Below are 19,049 nucleotides of genomic sequence, written 5' to 3' on the forward strand. Positions count from 1 at the left end.
TAATTTATAGTAAAAGTCACGTGCAGTATCGAGTTATTCTCAGTTGGAGTGTGGAGGGAAGTAACAGGTAGTGATGAGATCGTCTTGCCTGGCTCAGACCAGAGCTTTTCTTTAACGTTAGAGGATAAAGGCGCAGCCGGGCACAGAAGACCACAGCCGGTGCCAGCCGGTCGTACAAGAGTGATGTAGTTTTAAGTTTTCTCATAGCATATTCAATTCCATTTAAATATTGCAAAATGCTGAATTGTAAATGTTAACCTAGCCATGAATAAAAAATGCTGATATTTTATTTAATCCCAAAATAATTATGGATAGTCTGCCTTTATTGTATTATTTAAAATATTTCATTTTACATGTAGAGGACAAGTTATTGCAGAGTTATTTTTTTATATCTATATAAAGAGAATTTGTTTCTGATGCATAAAAAATACAGAAGATAGACTTTTGCAGACTACAAGGAAAATTGTTTGCTTTTGACAAGGGCTGTCAATCGTCTGGGTATGGAGAAAAACTCTGGTAGCCGGTTTACATGTAACAGCAGGAAATACTTGCTTTTCAGGAGTGTTATCCAACTCCTGTTCTGAAAGAAATTCCGTTACAGAAGAAAGAGCTTTCTCTTTATTTCCCTTTCTTTGAGCTCATTACTTTCATGTTCTATACAAGGACTAAAACATCTATGCATGGGAGATGTAACTTGCAGTATTTAAACTGCTAACTGATAAAAATGAGAAGAGGAGGTGGGGTTGATCCTACGGAGGCAAACACATTCTTATGCCACTCTTTAATAAAATATAGCAGGGAATAGCTAGAAAGCTTCTCCTTTGACTTTCATGTGGCAGGTTTTGATTGTAACTTTGTAAAGGAATTGGTATTGACTCCTCTCAGGCAGTTTCGGAGAAGAGGTGAAGAGCTTTCTCTCTTGACTTTCTGTATGTTTTGTCAAATCGAATACTTCCATTTGAAGTGCGAAGTGAAGGCTGATGTCAAGAAATGCCTTCAGCACAAGCTGGTGCTGGTCTCTCGCGACTTCCTTCTTTCTTAAAAGTATCAGACTAGATGGTAAAATGACGGCAATCTAGCTGGACATAAACACGTTTATTGCAGGCTCAGCAGCCATTACATATCATTAGTGAAAGGAGGCAAGGGGCAAGGGGACCACTTTGATGTCAGTTTGATTCTTTTTAAGGACAAATGCATTCAGATGAGAAGATGCTAACTTTACGGCTGCTTGTATACTTGAAGTTCAGAACCTATTACTATCTGTATTTCTTTGTCCTGTTCATAACCTTACAGTCAACTTCTTTTCAAAGCAAATACAAATTGTAAGAGCAGTAGTGTTAAGAGGGGAGCTGGGAATAGGACATTTTGGAAGCCATTTTAAATTACATTATTTATTAAGAGTATGGTTTATTACCATCAGACCAAATCTGTTCAAAATGTGAGTACATATTTTTGCAACGACACACACTTTGCCTTAACAGTAAAATAAATTGTGCAATTAAAATAGGGAAACACGTCTTTTGCATCAGCAAATCTGTCCTCTGTGACATGAAATGGTTTTTATTAGAGGAGCTGATTTTACTTTTGGACAACTGCTAAAAGTGTGTGTGTAGTTGTCGTGAAGAGAGAGATGCGTCCTCTGTGTTTTGAGGCTTAGGTTTTTTCCTTACTGAAGCAGATCTAATTTATTTACTCTGTGAAATTCGGTTTGCCCTTCTGATTTGTAAGATATACCTTTTGCACTGTACATGAGATGCAATAAAGGTTACACATTAGAAGTTCCAGGGAAAATATCTGAATAAATATAGTTTTATTGCAGTGGGTCTCTCTTTCTGTTTCTTTGTTACTGTTACTTAGACCTGACCACCTTCCAGGATTTGACACATCACATCACACATCTTGTTCTTTTTTTTTTTGTTATTTTATGAAGTATTCAGTTGTCTCATTTGGTTTAAAACAAATCATACATTCATGTCCTAAATGTTTCACTAGTCAGAATAATTAAGTTGATCAGGTCTGGGAGCATTGGAAGGAAAATAATAGGGTCATTGAAGCATTCAAGCTCTAATGGGAACCTGAGTTCATTCAGATATCAAACCTAATAATTGCTTTACACCTGTATACACACTCCCAGTGAGCAAGTTCACATTAAAGCTTCAGTGGTACAGTTTCAATACTCTGTTTCAAGGGAATTTTACTACTCTTTTTAAAAGACTACGTTGTTTTGACTTTTTCCAACTTTGCTGTTGTTGGGTTTGTGTATCAGTTGTAGTTTAGCTGATTACTCATCTTTATGCACTGGAAAATATTTTTGCCTGAGAATTTCTTACTGGAGGTATGATATGAGTAATATATCACAAATCACACTTAATAGGAATCAGAAAAACATGGAGACTGTCGTCTGAGTTTCACTTTGAAACAATTTATTAGCCAAGTTAAAATTTACTGTATACAATTTAACAGTATTCAAAGGCTGAAAATCTGAGTTTATACATGATTGTGTGTGTAGCACAGCAAAGGATTGTAGGGATACTCATAGCCATGATTGCTCCTTGAAAAAGACGATTTCATAAGGATGCGGTAAAAATCAGCATTATTTTGTGAGATTGTATGAGGGAAAAAAAGCAGTAATTATAACTTCTCAGTTTAGCTAAATTCTTTGACACATCTCCATGAATGCCGGTGGTACAGGCTGTCACAAAAATGTAAGTAAATTATATCACAAACAAGAATAAAAAATTACTGACTAGGAAAATGACAGCTATTCATAGCAGGTTTCAGTAAATTTCAGACTCAAATGCTGGTCACAGTGCTGCTTGTTATTGGAGAGGATTTGAACTGATGCAATCGTTCCTTTTCATCTTCTCTTTATTTTCCCACCTTTATAAGTTTAGTTCTCAGCTGAGAATTCAAACTGAAAAAGAAATGGAAAATGGCTGTATATGTGCCTGCATTGTACTGACATGAAGGCCTGTTTTCCTCTGTAATTTTAAAGGCCAATTACCCTTGGAGGAAAAGAGAAAAATAGATTGATTTGTCTTGTAACCCCTGAGGCAGGCATGTGTTGTCTCAAACTAAGGCTTTTCCACTGCAGTTCTTGTGGAAGAGCTTTCAATGCATATCCCAAGTGGTACTATTAACAAAGAAAGCAAAGTCAAATTAAAATATTAAATAGATCATTTAACAGTTTGAGGAATCTTAGCTTATTGTGCCAGTTCAGGGTTGTTTGGTTTTTTGGTGTTTTTTTTTTTTTTTTTTTAAATCTTTAAGTCCTGGAATAAGCAGTAGTAAAATTTATTTTAAACAGATTAGTTGAAGATAGGGTTTACAAATCCATTTTTATTCTATAAATACTGAACTTTATTACGTTTTCTTCGGCTCTACATAGGATAAGTATTTATTTGCTTAATGGAATTGTGATACAGATGGTCAACATCCTAGATTTTGATTGCGAAAGTATTACTTCTGTTGTGTTCCCATACTGTATTGACTGTGGTCACAGCTGGATGGCACTGAGCTAGTAAATGCCATCACACATGCCATTTAACATTAAAACTTCTCACACTATTCATTTTTAAAGCATGTTAATATATAGCACATAGAACATAAATAAATGGGTTTTTTTCTACTGATGTTCTGCATTTTCGTATGACTCCAAGGCTACAATTAAGGGTGCTCAGCAAGCTTGGTCTGAGTGGCAGCAGTAAGATTAGACGTGTCTTTGTTCCCTTTTAATCTGACTGAAACCCCTTTGTGTCAGGACTTAAATCCTTCAGCTCTCCGTATTTTAGACCTGCCTCTGTACTACAGTGCTTCTGGATATTAACGACTTTTATTTAGCAAGTTAAAAAGAATCCAAACTTCCACATATCTTCTTAATGAGAAATTGTGCATATAGGCTGGTCTGGGAACCTTCTTAAAATGAAGGTACTGTGTGTTATCTAAATGACTAAAACTTTTGAACGAAATCTTTTCAAAGAGAATACATATCTACATACAAATCTATCTTACTTTAAGGCTTACTATGTTATGATGATAATTTTGGCACTCCTGACTACAGTAGATAACTCAGGATCCTCATGTGTTTTTGCTTTTTTCTGAGGAGGAACCATTCAGTCTTGAGAGATGTCCTTTTAAGTTTGTTACAGTTCTCCTTAATACTTTTTCTTCCTATCCTGGAAATCTTAATAGCTACGCAGACCTGTTTGTTTTTTTTTTTTCTTCCCCCTTATTTCTTCTAACACCTTTTCTTATGTATCAATATATTGGTAAACATCCCACTAACCAGGTCAAGAACATATTTTTTTAAATTATTATAAGATCAACACATGATGTGTTTATAACTAAAGTCTATGGGCTGTTTATATGTGTTGTCTGTTTTTGAGGGCTTTAAAAAAAACAACCCAAACGCAAAACCAAAACAAACAAACCGCCCCAAACTCTTTAGCCTAAGGGTAAGTTTCTTTTTCTCCATCAAAACAACATATAGTTTGTATATGCTCAGGTTATCACTCAGCTTGCACCTGAAAGTCTGAGGTTGGACCTAAACCAAAATAAACCAGCCTTTAAAGAATTTGACCTCACAGCTACAGGATTTGATTGAAATAGCAATAGTTTTCTTGAAATTGATGCTAAAATAACCATTTTAGCTGTCATTTAAGTTTGATTGTCAAGAATTAAGATTCTGTTTGGGGAAAAAAAAAGCTGAGAAGCGGGATGTCGTATCACTTGATCTTTTCTCATTTTTGGTTATAAAAATATCGTATCCAAATGAATGTAAAATGACCCAGTGTGATGATTGTAAAGGGTGTAGTTCAGATTTTGCCAGGCATGTGGAGGGTGCCTGCTGAGGTTGAAATAAGAGTGTTTAAAATACTGAAGGACTGAAAGAAAACATGTTAATTGTACAGTTTGCCTTAACCCAGTTAGAAAACTGTTCTATTTGCTTGTTTCATCTATTTGCAATAAAGATCTTTTGGAAAGTGCTGTCTATTTCAGAGAGTGCTTTCTGAGGTTTTATTTTGTCTGCATTTCTCCCATAACTGATTTTTACCCCGTTGCTATTTTTTTTTTTATATAGGCCACACATTTTGAACGATCAATTTGAAATCAAATCTCCCAGAGATGGACTGAATCTTAACAGAATTGAGGTTAGGAGAGCCGTTTTCTCTCAAGGTGCTGTTTTTAAGAAGGATTTTGATCTAGACACCAAGAACGGTTGTTTTGAAGTTCTTAATTTCCTCGACTAGCTTATTTCTCAGTTGGTATTCTCTAATAATGTCATAGGTACAGGCCAGGCAATATAGAGAACAGTGTTCAGCTGTAGCGGTAAAGAGGTCCTGGAGATTGATGGCCTTCCCTGCTGTCTTACGCTATAGCAGTTCAGCTTCTTTCTTAGGTTCTATCAATTCCAATTTCCAAAATGATTTACCTTTCATTGCTGGTAAGCTAAGCTGATGTCAATAAAGAAAAATAATAAAGTTAATTCTTGTCAAGGGTGGCTCTTTAAAGCAATTGATAATACGCTGTTACATCAACTGAAATTGTAACTTGGCTTTAGTTTTCCCGGTGCATAAATGGCTCAAAGATAAAACTGGAGGCTACCCAGGCCTCTGGGTTATCAGGAGTGGTCAACATGGATTCACCAAGGGGAAATCATGCTTGACCAATCTGATAGCCTTCTGTGATGGCATGACTGGCTGGATAAACAAGGGGAGAGCAGTGGATGTTGTCTACCTCGACTCTAGCAAGGCTATCGACACTGTCTCCCATGACATCCTCATAGGTAAGGTTAGGAAGTGTGGGTTAGATGAGTGGATGGTGAGGTGGATGGAGAACTGGCTGAATGGCAGACCTAAGAGGGTTGTGATCAGCGGCACAGAGTCTAGTTGGAGGTCTGTAACCTTCCTGTCCCACCTGGTCTGGGTGACCGTGCTTTGACGGGGTTGGACTAGATGATCTCCAGGGATACCTTCCAACCCTGACCATTCTGTGGTACCTTCTTTCTCTGAGTATTAAACACCTTTTATTATTGTCAGCTATGGGAAGATTAATTCTCTCACTTTGGAGTGGTTACTCAGGAGGGAAAAAAAAAGGGAGGGGGAAAAAAAAAAGAAAAACAAAATGTGGTGGTTGTGCAAGTTAATGGTGTGAGCTTTTTAAATAAATTAGCATTTGAGAGTTCTCGTGACTGGGGCTCAAGCCTTCCAGCGTGTGCTCCAGCACCACAGTTGCTGGCCGAGCACCCAATGCTGTACGCTCCCCCTCTTCCAGATCCAGCATTTTGGCACTATTTTAACCTTATTAATGTGATTAATGTGGTGTTTATTAACTAAGACATTCTTTAAAACACGTGTTGTTCAGGTATGAGGGTCCTGTGACCACTGTCTTTAAAGAAGGCAATATAGTTCTGGTAGTACTTACTACTGAAAAACCCAGTATTCTTTTTAGCCCATTTTCATAAACGTTTAGGTGCTTCTCCTTCTGCATATAGATAGATGTTTTAAAAAAAGGGCAAAAAGTAGTTATATGCACCAGTCATGTTTGGTTGTTGGTTTTGTGGGGATTTTGGGAGTTTGTTGTTGCTGTTTTTTTAATGCTAATCAAGGGGTGCTGCAATTATTTGCAGTTGCGAGGCGCTTAGATACTCTCCTGATGAGCACTCTAGGAAAGTCTGCAGGGAAGTAAGATTCCAAAATCAGGCTACTATTTGGATTGACGCCTGTAATTAAGGTATAAAGAAACACTTTTAATGCTTTAACTGACTGGAAAATTCTGGGAGACTTAGTCAACTAAGGTACCAAGCCCAAGGTAGCAGTTTATAATACAATTTTAATACAAGGCATGTCAAAGAGAAAACTCTTTTTGCGATTGTTACAGGATAATACAAATTCCAATCAAGTACGTTTGAGGTATGCTTTTGTCGACTCTGTCTCTTTCTATTATCAGATATCTCAGTCTCATAACTAGTCCATTCAATTGCACATCTATATTATTACTAGCATTGATTGCTCATAAAAAGTAAGGTTTATAATTAGGAGAGCACAAAGTTACTACCTGGAAGAGTGATAAGAAGAAAGTGAAATGGGAAAGTCACTTAATCTTAGTATTGCAGTTCTGCAAAATAGAATTTATTTTTCTCCTAATATAACTGAGTTTTATGTTGATAACAAGCTACTGAGTTAATAAATCTGTTGCAGCTATTGAGACTTCTCTTTTAATAACAGAACTAATGAAGGAGCATTAAGGACAGGAAAAATACATTTTGCAGAGTATAGTTTTTGCAAAAGTATTTTCTTCTCCCCTACCAGTGTGTTTTTTAATTGATTGTAATTTCTAATGCTTGATACATACAGAGTATAAGGGCAAATATCTTAAGGTTGAAGTTGTCAAATTCCATAAAATTAAAATACATTGTCTAAAAATAACTGTTTAGATTTTTTTTGTTTGTTTACTTAATGGCATACATTTATTGTAGTTATACACTAAGCTTATTTCGGTTTTGCTTTTTTTTTTTTTACATCATTAGATTCATATTACGTGGTGAATGATGTACATTTATCAAACACACCTCTACAAATACCTTGTATATTGTAGATATTATTTATTCCCATCTAGGTACTATATTGAGTGCAAGAAGACATGAGCAGCTAATTGTTATTATAACAAAGTTCCTATATTTTTTCCAGTGGAGGTATAAAGTTTGCATGGTCGAGATTGCATTCTAGTATTACGTATACTAAAAAGGAACTACTGATTCGATTTCTTAGCATTTAATTGTATATTTCTTTCATTTGAATTTGATCCAGCTAGCTAAAAGATTAACATTATTTTATGATATAAAAATATGCGTTTTTTCCATTTTAATCCTTCATTGTTCTACCTTTTACTGCTCCAAGGAAAGGTCCATTCAGATGATTGAGAGACTACTTTTAAGTTTCAGAGACAGATTATAATGTCTGTAATATAAGCATTGTGGATGCTTTTTAAATGCTCTACTTCAATGTCAGAAGTCCATCTCTTTTAAAAGTAAGAAGCAAAGTATTCATCTACATAGGTAGATGGATTACCAAGAAGGCATGAATGATGCATACACAAACTATCACGTTTTCTAGTCATTTTTACGTGCTTCTGAAGTGTACACCTGAGCCCTTTGGCAATGGTTTGGCTTAATTTCTAATACTCTTAGGTTACTGCTACTGCCTTTTGTTTGCCATCCCCACTCCCCTGAAATACAAGTGAATAGTTTTACCATTTATTGATGTTATACATAGTTTTATGCTAGAGTAGTCACAGTCATGTTTATAAGCCAGTCCTGCTTTGTGTACTATTCAATATGGTCTGTAACATCAAAAAAAAAGGAAATACAACTGTTGGAGATAACTGAATCTATATGTTGGAAGTGTTATAAATGTCATGGTTTTTTTAATTTTTGCTTGAGTCACTGAAATATCAGCCCAATCCAGTTTCAAATCCTAATATGAAACCCTTTGTTTTAACCTAACGAATGTTTATACATATACAAGCACATTTTACATCTAGTGAAGAAACAAGTCATTTCTTTATATGTGTGTACGCATACTGATACCTCTTCTTTTAACCAGATGTAAATATGCACATGTGCACACAAGGTAGCTTCCAGATTCACTGTTGAATAAAATAGGTTTATTCGTAAAGAAGAAATACTTTATATTAACCTCCAAAATTTTCAGATATGTTAAAGATTTCATGTTGGTAGTAAATAAATGTAATCCTCCCCTCCCTTTTTTATAACAAGCTGAAAATTTTATCAAAGTGTAATTTATATCCTACTTGCCTTTTGTTTTAGTAAGACTCGCTATGAAGTGCTCTAAGCTTTGCAGAAAAATCTCTTGCAAATGCTGACGTTGTTTCTTACTGGCAATAACTAAATCATTGCATCCCAGTTTCCTTGATTAGAAGAACTTTGTGGTTCTGTCCAGTCTGTCTTGAATCTTTCAGATTTTGTATTTCTATCTCTAAAAAATATAAAAACTGGAAATAATTGAAAATAATAGATTACTTCTAATTATTGGGGAAATACTTTGTTTGTTATCAGATGAAGAAGGCAATGATAATGCTTCTTGTTTTTACAATTTTGTTTTGTGTTTTCTTTAACTCCCAGCTCAGTTGTGCAGTTACAGGAGAATCTGAACTGTCGTTTGCAGAAAATGTTTGTCTCTACCATCATGAAAAAAAAAAAACCCCCACAAAAAAAAAAACAGAAAAGAGAAAAATCTAAAAAAAACAAGTATGAAGAAATCAATGTTAGACTCTCTTAATCTGTTTTTAACCTGTACCATTGATGATCTTGAAGTTCTATGAAGAGATAGTCTACTGGAGAAGGCACTTCTCCCACTGCAAGTATCACTAGACTCTCTCCGCTTTCCTCTGCGATAGAGGAACAGCAGCACATTTGAGTTAATAACTTTCCTTCTTGGGTTTTCGACAGCATTTTTGTGCTTTAATTTCCATTGCCTAGTGACACTGCAACCACTGTAGAGATTTATTCCCATGCAAAACAGATTGACTTAGGGTAATTTGAATACTTTATGCATGGATAGATTCATTAGGAAAAGGAGGCAAGGCAGAACTATAAAAAGAACTAATAATCTTGCTAAAGGAGCCGTTAATTCCCTATAGCATTGGAGACACTTTCATGGAACAGGGAAAAGGAAGGTTGATTTTGCAGAGCCCTTGCCATCTACACAGGCATCCTCTCTTCTTTGTCCAGAAACAGATCACAAATATGACATTCTTTGTCTTCTCCAGAACCTTATTTAATATGCTTGGACCATTTCTGGCTTTGTTAGCTTAGAATGGAATCACAAAATGGTTAGAAGGGACCTCTGGAGGTCATCTTGTCCACCCGCCCTGCTCACACAGCGTCACCTAGAGCCAATTGTCCAGGACCACATCTGGACATTTTTTTAATATCTCCAAGGACGGAGACTTCACAACTTCCCTGAGCAACCTGTTCCAGTGCTCAGTCACCATCATAGTAAAAAAGTGTTTCCTGATGTTCAGAAGTAACGTCCTGTGTTTCAGTTTGTGCCCATGGCCTCTGGTCCTCTGACTGGGCACTGCTGAAACCAGCCTGGCTCCGGCCTCTTTGCACCCTCCCTTCAGGTGTTTGTGTACATTGATGAGATCCTCCATTGGTCTTTGCTCCAACCTTTCCCCCAGTCTCTGGAACATAATGATCCAGTCGATAGCTTTTACAAAGTATGGATTTCTATCCAGCAGATGCGCTGGGGTCGTGTGCTTTATGCCTGACCCTTCTGCCTTGGCCCGAGTTGAGTGCTTTCCCCCAGCAGTACCAGTGACACCAGCTTTTAGAGGCTGCTGCACTGGGCAAACAGATAGAGCTACATTGGCTCAGTTAGAAAATAAGTGAGAAAACCTGCTTACCTGCAGTTTGTCTGTCAGGCTTTTTGCTTCTGAAGTGACTGTTGCCTTTTAACAATCCAGTTCTAGGCAGGAGTTCCAGCCTTATATTGGGACACCCTGATGCTGTAGCAATGTAGATACTGTACTGATGGGAACAAAGAGCAGCAACCTGAATATGACATAAGAGAATAGAAAACGCTTGGTCAAAAGTAAGCAGTCACCAAAACCAAAATAAAACATTGCATGGCGGGACCACATTTTAAAAAAGAAAGATTAAAACCTCCAGAAGTCTAAGTGGGGGTTAATTTTCTACCCCTTTGTGTGTGTGTGCATGTGTATATTCATCGCTTTAAAATTTTATTTTAAAGGCATTTAGGAATGTGGCTGGTACTTCATGATTGTTTTCCTGTGATAGAGACGTATTTATTATTCATTGCAATAATTACTGTGTAATATTTTATACTAAAAGTTGTTCACATTGCACAATCAGGAAATGCTTAGGAAGTGGCTGATTTAACTGTTCTATTTTTAACTCTGTACCAAATTATAGTGAATGGTGTTAGCGCTTTTATACTTGTAGCATCTAGTAGGCTTTTCACCACCACGCTGGTCAGTACCTTCTCATGAAAAAGGAAATGTATTTTTCCAGAGCTTCTGTGCATAAACTGTTTGTAAAATAAGATTTTTATTTTTTTTTTACCCAGAATTTTTGTTATTGTGTGCTGTTTCCAAGGGGACTGTGTTTCAGGATTCTCCTAATGCTTTTATCACCCAGCTTCTCTGATCAAGAAAGTAATTTATTGCTGATTGCAGAACTCTTGAACTCAGTCTGGCAGCTGCAGTGTGAAACTTCTCTGATCCAGTCTCCTAGTTACTTATTTACATATCATTTGAAATGATTTTCAGGGCTGTTTGAAAACCTCTTGACATTGCATTATCCATGTTTCAAATCTTATGGTGATTTGTTTTTTTCCTCTCTTTGTATTACAGATAACAGACGAGTAACTTTGGAAAGGTCTCGTTCTCGCCACAATGGAACAATTGCAGCTGTATGATTCTTCTGATGCCAAAGAATTAGTGAATTGTTTTATTTACAATTAAATGGATATACTTTGAAAAGAGTTTATCGTACAAATTGGCAATGATCATAAAGGAATACTGGTATTGATTAAATGAGAAGGTGTATAAATATTATGTATTTTAAAAGCTATTGCTAAATAATCCACATACTGTATCTTATTACCCCAACTACCAAGATCTGTAAACAGTGTTAAACAGTAGGATATATATCTTATTTTCTTATGTTCTTTCTTCTTTTTTTGTTCTCCCTTTTTTCTTTTTTTTTTTTTTTTTTTAAAGCTGGCAACTTACATGAAAGGAGTTGGGGATTTCTAGGTTATGTTTCATATGGGTAAGAAAATACAAATTTGTTGAAAGAATACAGCTGTGGATTCCATTTGCAGTTCTGATTTGGACATGAAAGGAAAAAAATAATAAAATTGTATGTTAATAAATTCAGAGATGAGCTGGTCTACATTATCAGAATCTTTTTTGTAACCATAAAAAGCAATGCATAGCCCCAGAGAGGTTGCTGAAAATCTTATCTCAATATAAAGCCTGGTGGATTCAGCTATTTTGGCTGCAAGTAGGATATACCACATATCTACACTTTTGTTGATATGATGATGTATAGTTAATTATCACTGCTAAAAAAAAATTTAAATAAAACAGAGCATAGGATTTTACCAAAATTAAATGATATCAAGGACAGGATATGTTTTTAACTGTATCTAAGGAGGGATTTTTCTAATGATGCACTTATATATTCTTTATAAAGATATTTGGGGGAAAGTATGATTGTCCTATTTTCATTACGCTAAAAATACCTTTGTGTAGGTTTTTAGAGACAAGCTACATTATGAAGTTATTCAGAACTGCCTCTGAGTTTTTCCTCTGTTTCTCAGGTAAAACATGTAGCGGGATCTCTACTGGTGGATTTTAGTGCTGAGGGTTTAGCAGCTAAGAACAGATTTTCTACCTGGAGCAGTATATAGCAGTGATCAATGATTGCAGCAGTCTGATTTTTCGGGAAGCTCCTCCCATTCTACTTTGTATACAGGCCCCTGCACTGCAGTACCTCAGGTGAGCAGTTAGTCGAGTAGCTGACACTGTCTACGTTCTGCCACTCAATGGGAAACTACAGTTCCCTTTTCTCCCCAGACTCTAGTTGAATGTACACTCTGTTTGGTGTTCAGGTCGGTCTTCACCATCCTTTTTACTATAGGTTCGTTCTTTATCTGGATGGGATAGAGGATTTTAAGTGGGAGTTCCAATGGAACTGCTCATACATTGCTCAGCTATGATATTTAAAAAAACAGGATACAATGTAGTAAATGGCACTTGTTCTCAAATTATTACTGCTTTTCACTGATTGATGAATTATTATGAATACTTTGATTGCCTGGCGTTATGGGGAACTTTTGTTTTTAAAGTTATATCAAGAATATTTGGAAGGTAAGGTGTCACATTGTTTTCTGTGCACAAACTGCTAGCTCTAGAGGAGCATTCAATATTGGGGCAGTGTAACTTTGCACTACTGCTTGAGCCAAGCATCTTTGTACAGTAGATTCTTTTTGCTTCTCTGGTGAGATACTCTTAAGACTATCTGACTAATTTGGGATAAATTCTCACAACATCAAACTACACTGATCAATATCCAATTATTGTAAGAAAAGTTACAGCTCCTTTTCAATCTAGTATTCAAATAATTATTTTTTTTTTTAATTGTCTTCAGAGGAAACAGGGGTTTTGCCCATTGCTATATCTGTAAACATAGGAATACAACTGAAGGCTAGTGAAATGTGTGCTATCAACTAATACCCTTCCTAAACTGTTTGGGGTTTTTTGTGATTTTAGTAACTCACTGAAGAGTTGTATGGTATTTCAGGAAAAAAAAACAACACGCATGCAACAGGATTACGTCTCCCTGTTTACCAGTAAGAGATACAAAGAATTATATCCTGTTTCATGTAAGGTTGACATCAACCTTGTATTGAAGTATAACTTTTTAAAATGGAACTATTAAATTTACAGTTATAAAAATGTGCTTAATGTACAAAGCCAGTTTAAAAGGATTAGGTTCATAATGTCTGTAGAAATTTGTACTACAATCAACAGTGTATTAGAATTCAAATTTTAAAATTAGCATTTTGCTGGGATTTACAAGTATTGGTATAATCTTTATATGTGAAAACTCAAAAGCTCACAACAGAATCTTTATACTGTAGCAGTAATTATTAGTGCACGAGTTTTTCATTTCCATGGGTGTTTTGGTTTTTTGTTTTTTTTTTTTTAAAGCTCTGTGAAAGCTGACTACAGATTTTCAAGAACCAAATCTTAGGAGAGAAAAAAAAAAAAAAGCAAATCCAAAATAACAACATCATCTGATGCTTCTATTTTACTACTATTTTTTTCATATTTGAAACATTTATATAATTTAATGGACATATCTGTTAGAACAAAAGTGTCTTTCAAAGGAAAACTAGTTAAAAGATAATTTATGTAAATATAGGGTGCTCGTATTTATGAAGTCTAAAATATTTTCTGAAATTGATGCTGGTCACTTTGTCTTTTGATAGTTTTTCAGTCTATATTAAATTGCAGATATTTTTAATGTTTTTATTATTGATCTAATTTTCAGAGGTGTCACATGTTTATCTAGAAGTGTAGAAGAGTAGCACCTTTTTCAGAAATGCACTTGCCTTATTTTCTAATTTTAAAAAATGAAATATATCAGTTAAATTATATTTGTATTCAATGTAATCCCAGAAAGAAAATCGCTGGAGGGTTCATACATAAATTTCTTGCTAATTATGTTTCACTATATGTCCTCTGAGACATTACATTAACAATATACCAGCACATCTGTTTGCATTCACATTTTACCAGTTACAAGTACTGAAGAGATTTTTATTTTTTTTTTATGATGTTACACTGTTTACATTTCTTAGTTTATTTAAGAGGAAGATAAATTTACCTTTGCAATGAATTGAACTAAATTTGTGATTGACAAATTGACATGGGAATGAAATGCTTAAATCATATACAAATACACATCTCTGTTGCTTAACTACTGGCTGTACAGATCAGAAATGTAAAGACACTAGACATTTTTTGCTCCAGTTTTATGCGGTTCCTGAGAAAAAAGTGCAACGCGGTTTGTCATGTATGTTTGTTTGTGATTCAACAAATACCCTTTCCCAGCACATAAGTGATTTTCTGGTTTAAGTGTTAATCATGTTATGAACTGATGCTAAAGCCAAAACAAAATTAGTGCCTCAGAGGGCATTGAGGAACAGCTTCAGGAAGTATTCCCAGAAATACTGTTTGTTCTGGTTTTAGACAACCATGGTCAATATGAACAATGTTATCTAAAATTACCTGTTCTTTCTTGAAAATTCAGATACAAATGCAAGCATTCCCATCGTTCCCTTCTGTAAAATGCAAATAGTTATAAATATCTGTATATTTTTGCATTTTTTTGTGTGTGGTATATGTACTACCTCAGACAAATGCTGTAAAAAACATAATGTTTTCATGGTTTCTATCCGAACCACAATTCATCAGTGATCTACTTTAAATTCATCCCACAATATACAAATGGTTTGCAAAACTCTGAGAATCTGGCTGAGTTTTAAGTTTGGCTCTGGAAATCCTCCTATAGCTTTCATTAAGAAAACTTTGCAGTGTGCAGCTTTTGCATCCCTCGGGCAAATCCTGCTTTGATGGGTGAATTTAGTACTTCCTATATTGAGAATGATACAGCTAGTAAATATTTAAAGCTGGTAATAGTAATGTGGGAGCCAACTTACCTATATATGTAAATTGCTTCTTATCCATTAAACAAAGGCTTGGCTGAATTATACCTTAATGTTTGCCTTCAGATTGCTGAGAGGTCGGGTGTAACAAATGCTAAACGATAAAGCAATGTAAAGCCCACCTCTTCTGTGCCATACTGTATCTGCAAGTTATTCATTTAAAAATAAGTATTGTAAGAAGCCTCTACATCTTTTCTTCTGCAGTATCTACACACACGCCCACGCATGCACATAAAATGTAAATAAAAAAAAAAATAATAATCAAAGCAGAAAAAGCCAAATCCCTCAGCTTCAGGTGTCTCTATTTCAGATCACATATTGCTTTTGTGCACAAGAAAGGGAGTTGTGTAAGCCTGTGAATTCTGCAGTCCTGCAAGCTGTCACTCAGCACCTACTGGTGTCATTAGAAGAATGGTAAAGGAGAAAGATGTGTTCCTGTAGTGCTTCTTTTAGCGCCGTTTGAGGTGATACATATGCCACAGAATGTGAACAATAATCTATTACAGCTCAGTCAGTCTGCTATCATGCACCATTTGGTTTCCCTTTTGGAAGTCATATGAGTCCTGATGCCAAACAAACAAACAAAAAAAAACACACAAAAAAAAAAGTGACAAAACTCATGCATTTCTATTTTTTAAAAGCTTTGTGTTTGTATGTAATGTTTAAAATAGGAATTTGATGAAATCACAGCCTGGCCATTGTTAATCCATGTATTCTGAAAACTGTAATAAAGATATAAATAACATGATTTTGCTAGGTGCGCCAATGTTTTGCTTGTTTATAATGATTATTACCTATTGAGTGCCATCACCTCAAATTCCGTTTTTTGTTGTATAAAATTATCATGCTGAAATTACTTTCCACCTTATGGATCTCTATTTCTTTTTTCTCTAAAGTGTCAAGTATGTTTGACTTGAATTTGGGGAAAAAGATGTCTTTTCCAACGGAGGAGAACTTTAAAAACAAAATAATCAAAAAAAAGTATATAAATAAAAGCCACCAACATTAAATCATGGTGATACCATTTTATTTTTGCAAAAATAACAATAAAGGGGAATCACTAAAAAAATTACATGGGTCCATATTATTTTAAGTGGCTGGATTCCAGTACAGACTTTTTAAGACGGACATTAGTCAGACGGCTGTTATTGGTGTTTTCCAAATTATTTACTTCACTTGGTCACAAAATGGTCTTAACGGAATAGAAACTTGACAGACTTTTACCTTCAAAACTGTATATTGCACCTTAAACAACTTAATGATGTCACCATAACAGACTGAACTGCACAACAGTATAGAGAGATAGCACTGAATTTCTGCATTAAGTACTCACGATTCTAATTGAATGGGATTCTAATGAATATGATCAGCTGTGTTGATATAACACTCCTTAAGTAACTTCTTGTATGTGGAAAAGATATGCCAAGGGATAGTGGAAGGCACCATTTTATTTTTAATGAACGGAACTATAGTTAGAATTCACTATTTGATATATGGTGAATCCCTAGAGGTTTATTTTCCTATAGGACTAATACGAAAAAAGACGAAAACTTCCAAGTGCTATAAATGTAAATGCGGTGATTATCATAATTAAGAAAAACGTAGTAAGGGTGTCCTACATACACCATATTCTTGTTCCTTATTTTTTAGGTAAATGTTCTTGACTTTCTAGTGTAGCAGTGTGGGATTCCCATCATCCTCTCAGATATTTTTGCCTTTGGGAGATTGGCAGGCAGAATTCGTCCTGAAACGAGTAGCAGGTGCCTTCATACCTTGCTCAGTGGTGACTATTTCTGTTGCTTCCTCACATGCTTAAAAAATCCTGCATGTGAACTTCAGATTGATAGCAAGTTATGGCGCTCTGCCACATAGACTTCTTCCTTATATTTGCATACTTTCTGTAAATTTGAGCTGTACTCCTCCCCTCTACTATTTCTTCCAGTCAGCATCTCAAAATTAGCTTTTCTACGTTTTAAGTCAATATTACTGGGCTGTAGTAAAATTATAAAAACATTCCATTGATTTGCTCAGACGTATTTGATGAGTACTTAATGGCCATAATTAATCCCTTTCAATAGATTCAAAACTAAGATTAAGGAGAAAAATCCAAATTAGAGATTTTTGGTTTGCCTGCAGGCTGGGAGCAAACACTAATTTAGTCCGCTTAAATTCACAAGGTACTGAAAGCTGTTTACTTGTGTTAGTATAGTAACGAGGCCAACCTCAGAAACCCATCTGAGAGGCAAAGGATATGATCTCAGGCACCATGCTAACAAAATCACACAGGTTTTTGATTTCAGCTGGCTCTCCCCTGCGTGCGGCAGGCTGCAGTACGCTGCTGGACATGCGATCGCTGTGAGACCGCGGGACAGCCAGGTCTTCAGGCCAGGTTTTTTAAGGGCAACGTGCCCAACTTTCTTCCATTGAAATAATTGATCTCTGAGTCTTAAGGGGCAAATTATCTGTGAGGCACAGATGACTGAATAGCCCTGAAAAGTGCTTATCTCCTTTTTAAAGTGTCTGAGTCCTTTAGAAAAAAATTAACTAAGACCTTGTCCCGACGAGGCATTGGTCGGATCTGGGGTAAATGAATTCTCCTCCACTGACGTTACACCAACCCCACATACCCAGGCCTCCGACCTGTAGAAGTTACTCCTCCAACACTCGGAAATGTGTGTTTTTAAATAGTTTTTGAGAGTACAAGGATGACCTGCTGAATAATTATCAGACTGGCGATTCAGTGGCGTTAGAGACTCATGTCAGGCTGTTACTGCTGTAGCACTTTGGTGATGCAGATACCCTGAAGTGGCTCAGAAGACTATTCCATTTGTGGAAGGCATTATTAATCATCACACATTCTTAAACATCCTTTATCTGCTGGAGTAGTAAAAAAGGAAAAAAGGATTACTTTGAAGAGATAAAACAAGTTCTGACCAAAGGTATATATATTAGAAACTATGAATAAAGTTGTAAATTTAAAGAAGTAACATTTTAAATGCACCACAGCTTGGTTCCATATCTATTCAAGTGAAGTTCTTCTACTTAATTGGTACAGGATTGGTCAACTTAAAGAACAGCAGTAGTTGTAGATTAAAAACAATAATAAAATAACGCAATGACTGAGTTCACTGCCATGAAAAGAAAGGAGATTATGAAGGCAAAAAGTAATGACAAACCTGTAAAAAGGCCTTTGCGCTACCTGTAAGGAGTAATACTAAAACCAAACAGAAAAACAGGAGAGGCAAATTTGCCTACATGCACTTGGCACTGGGCATAATAGGTTTTGACATCGATCTGTTATGCTTTAATGAAGATTGTGGGATTTTGAAAGCTGTGGTAGCATAGAATGGCCCAATGAAAATTGTGTTTCCAGAAATATTGCAAAATTCTGTTAAGCCAAGAAAGATGTAATTTAATCTCTGGCAATGCATGTGTAAATGTAATATGTATTTTACCTGAAACTAATCTCTTCCAATAACCTATAATTTTAACTCCAGTGAACAATAATTTGAGCAAGGTTTAATGAGTTTCAAATAGTACCTAAAAGAGAGTGCCACAATGTTTTATATAGCTTATTTATTTTGTGTCTAGGTGACGGGTCTTGAAAGAGTCATAACATCTTTTTCTTCGGAGGAGATGCACTTGCAAACCTTAAAAAAATAATTTTTATTTCCAATAGCATGAACAAGTTAAAACTAAGAGGATTATTACATTTTACCTCAAATATACTTTTGTGTGAGTATTTTGCTCTTCATTGCTTTTCAC

General features: G+C 35.5%; 1 protein-coding gene across 3 annotated transcripts in view; it reads left to right on the top strand.

The window, feature by feature from the left end:
- DIAPH2 (diaphanous related formin 2) overlaps positions 1–16,294 on the top strand; it is a 229,851-nt gene extending 213,557 nt beyond the window's left edge. For all 3 annotated transcript variants that reach the window (XM_054214099.1, XM_054214100.1, XM_054214101.1), the window contains one exon: positions 11,398–16,294. In XM_054214099.1, the coding sequence (XP_054070074.1) occupies positions 11,398–11,462 (65 nt within the window). In that variant the 3' untranslated portion in view covers positions 11,463–16,294. The remainder of the gene's footprint in view (positions 1–11,397) is intronic.
- The last annotated feature ends 2,755 nt before the right edge of the window (positions 16,295–19,049 follow it).

The sequence above is a fragment of the Rissa tridactyla genome, chromosome 9 (assembly GCF_028500815.1).
Source record: "Rissa tridactyla isolate bRisTri1 chromosome 9, bRisTri1.patW.cur.20221130, whole genome shotgun sequence".
Lineage (NCBI taxonomy): Eukaryota > Metazoa > Chordata > Aves > Charadriiformes > Laridae > Rissa > Rissa tridactyla.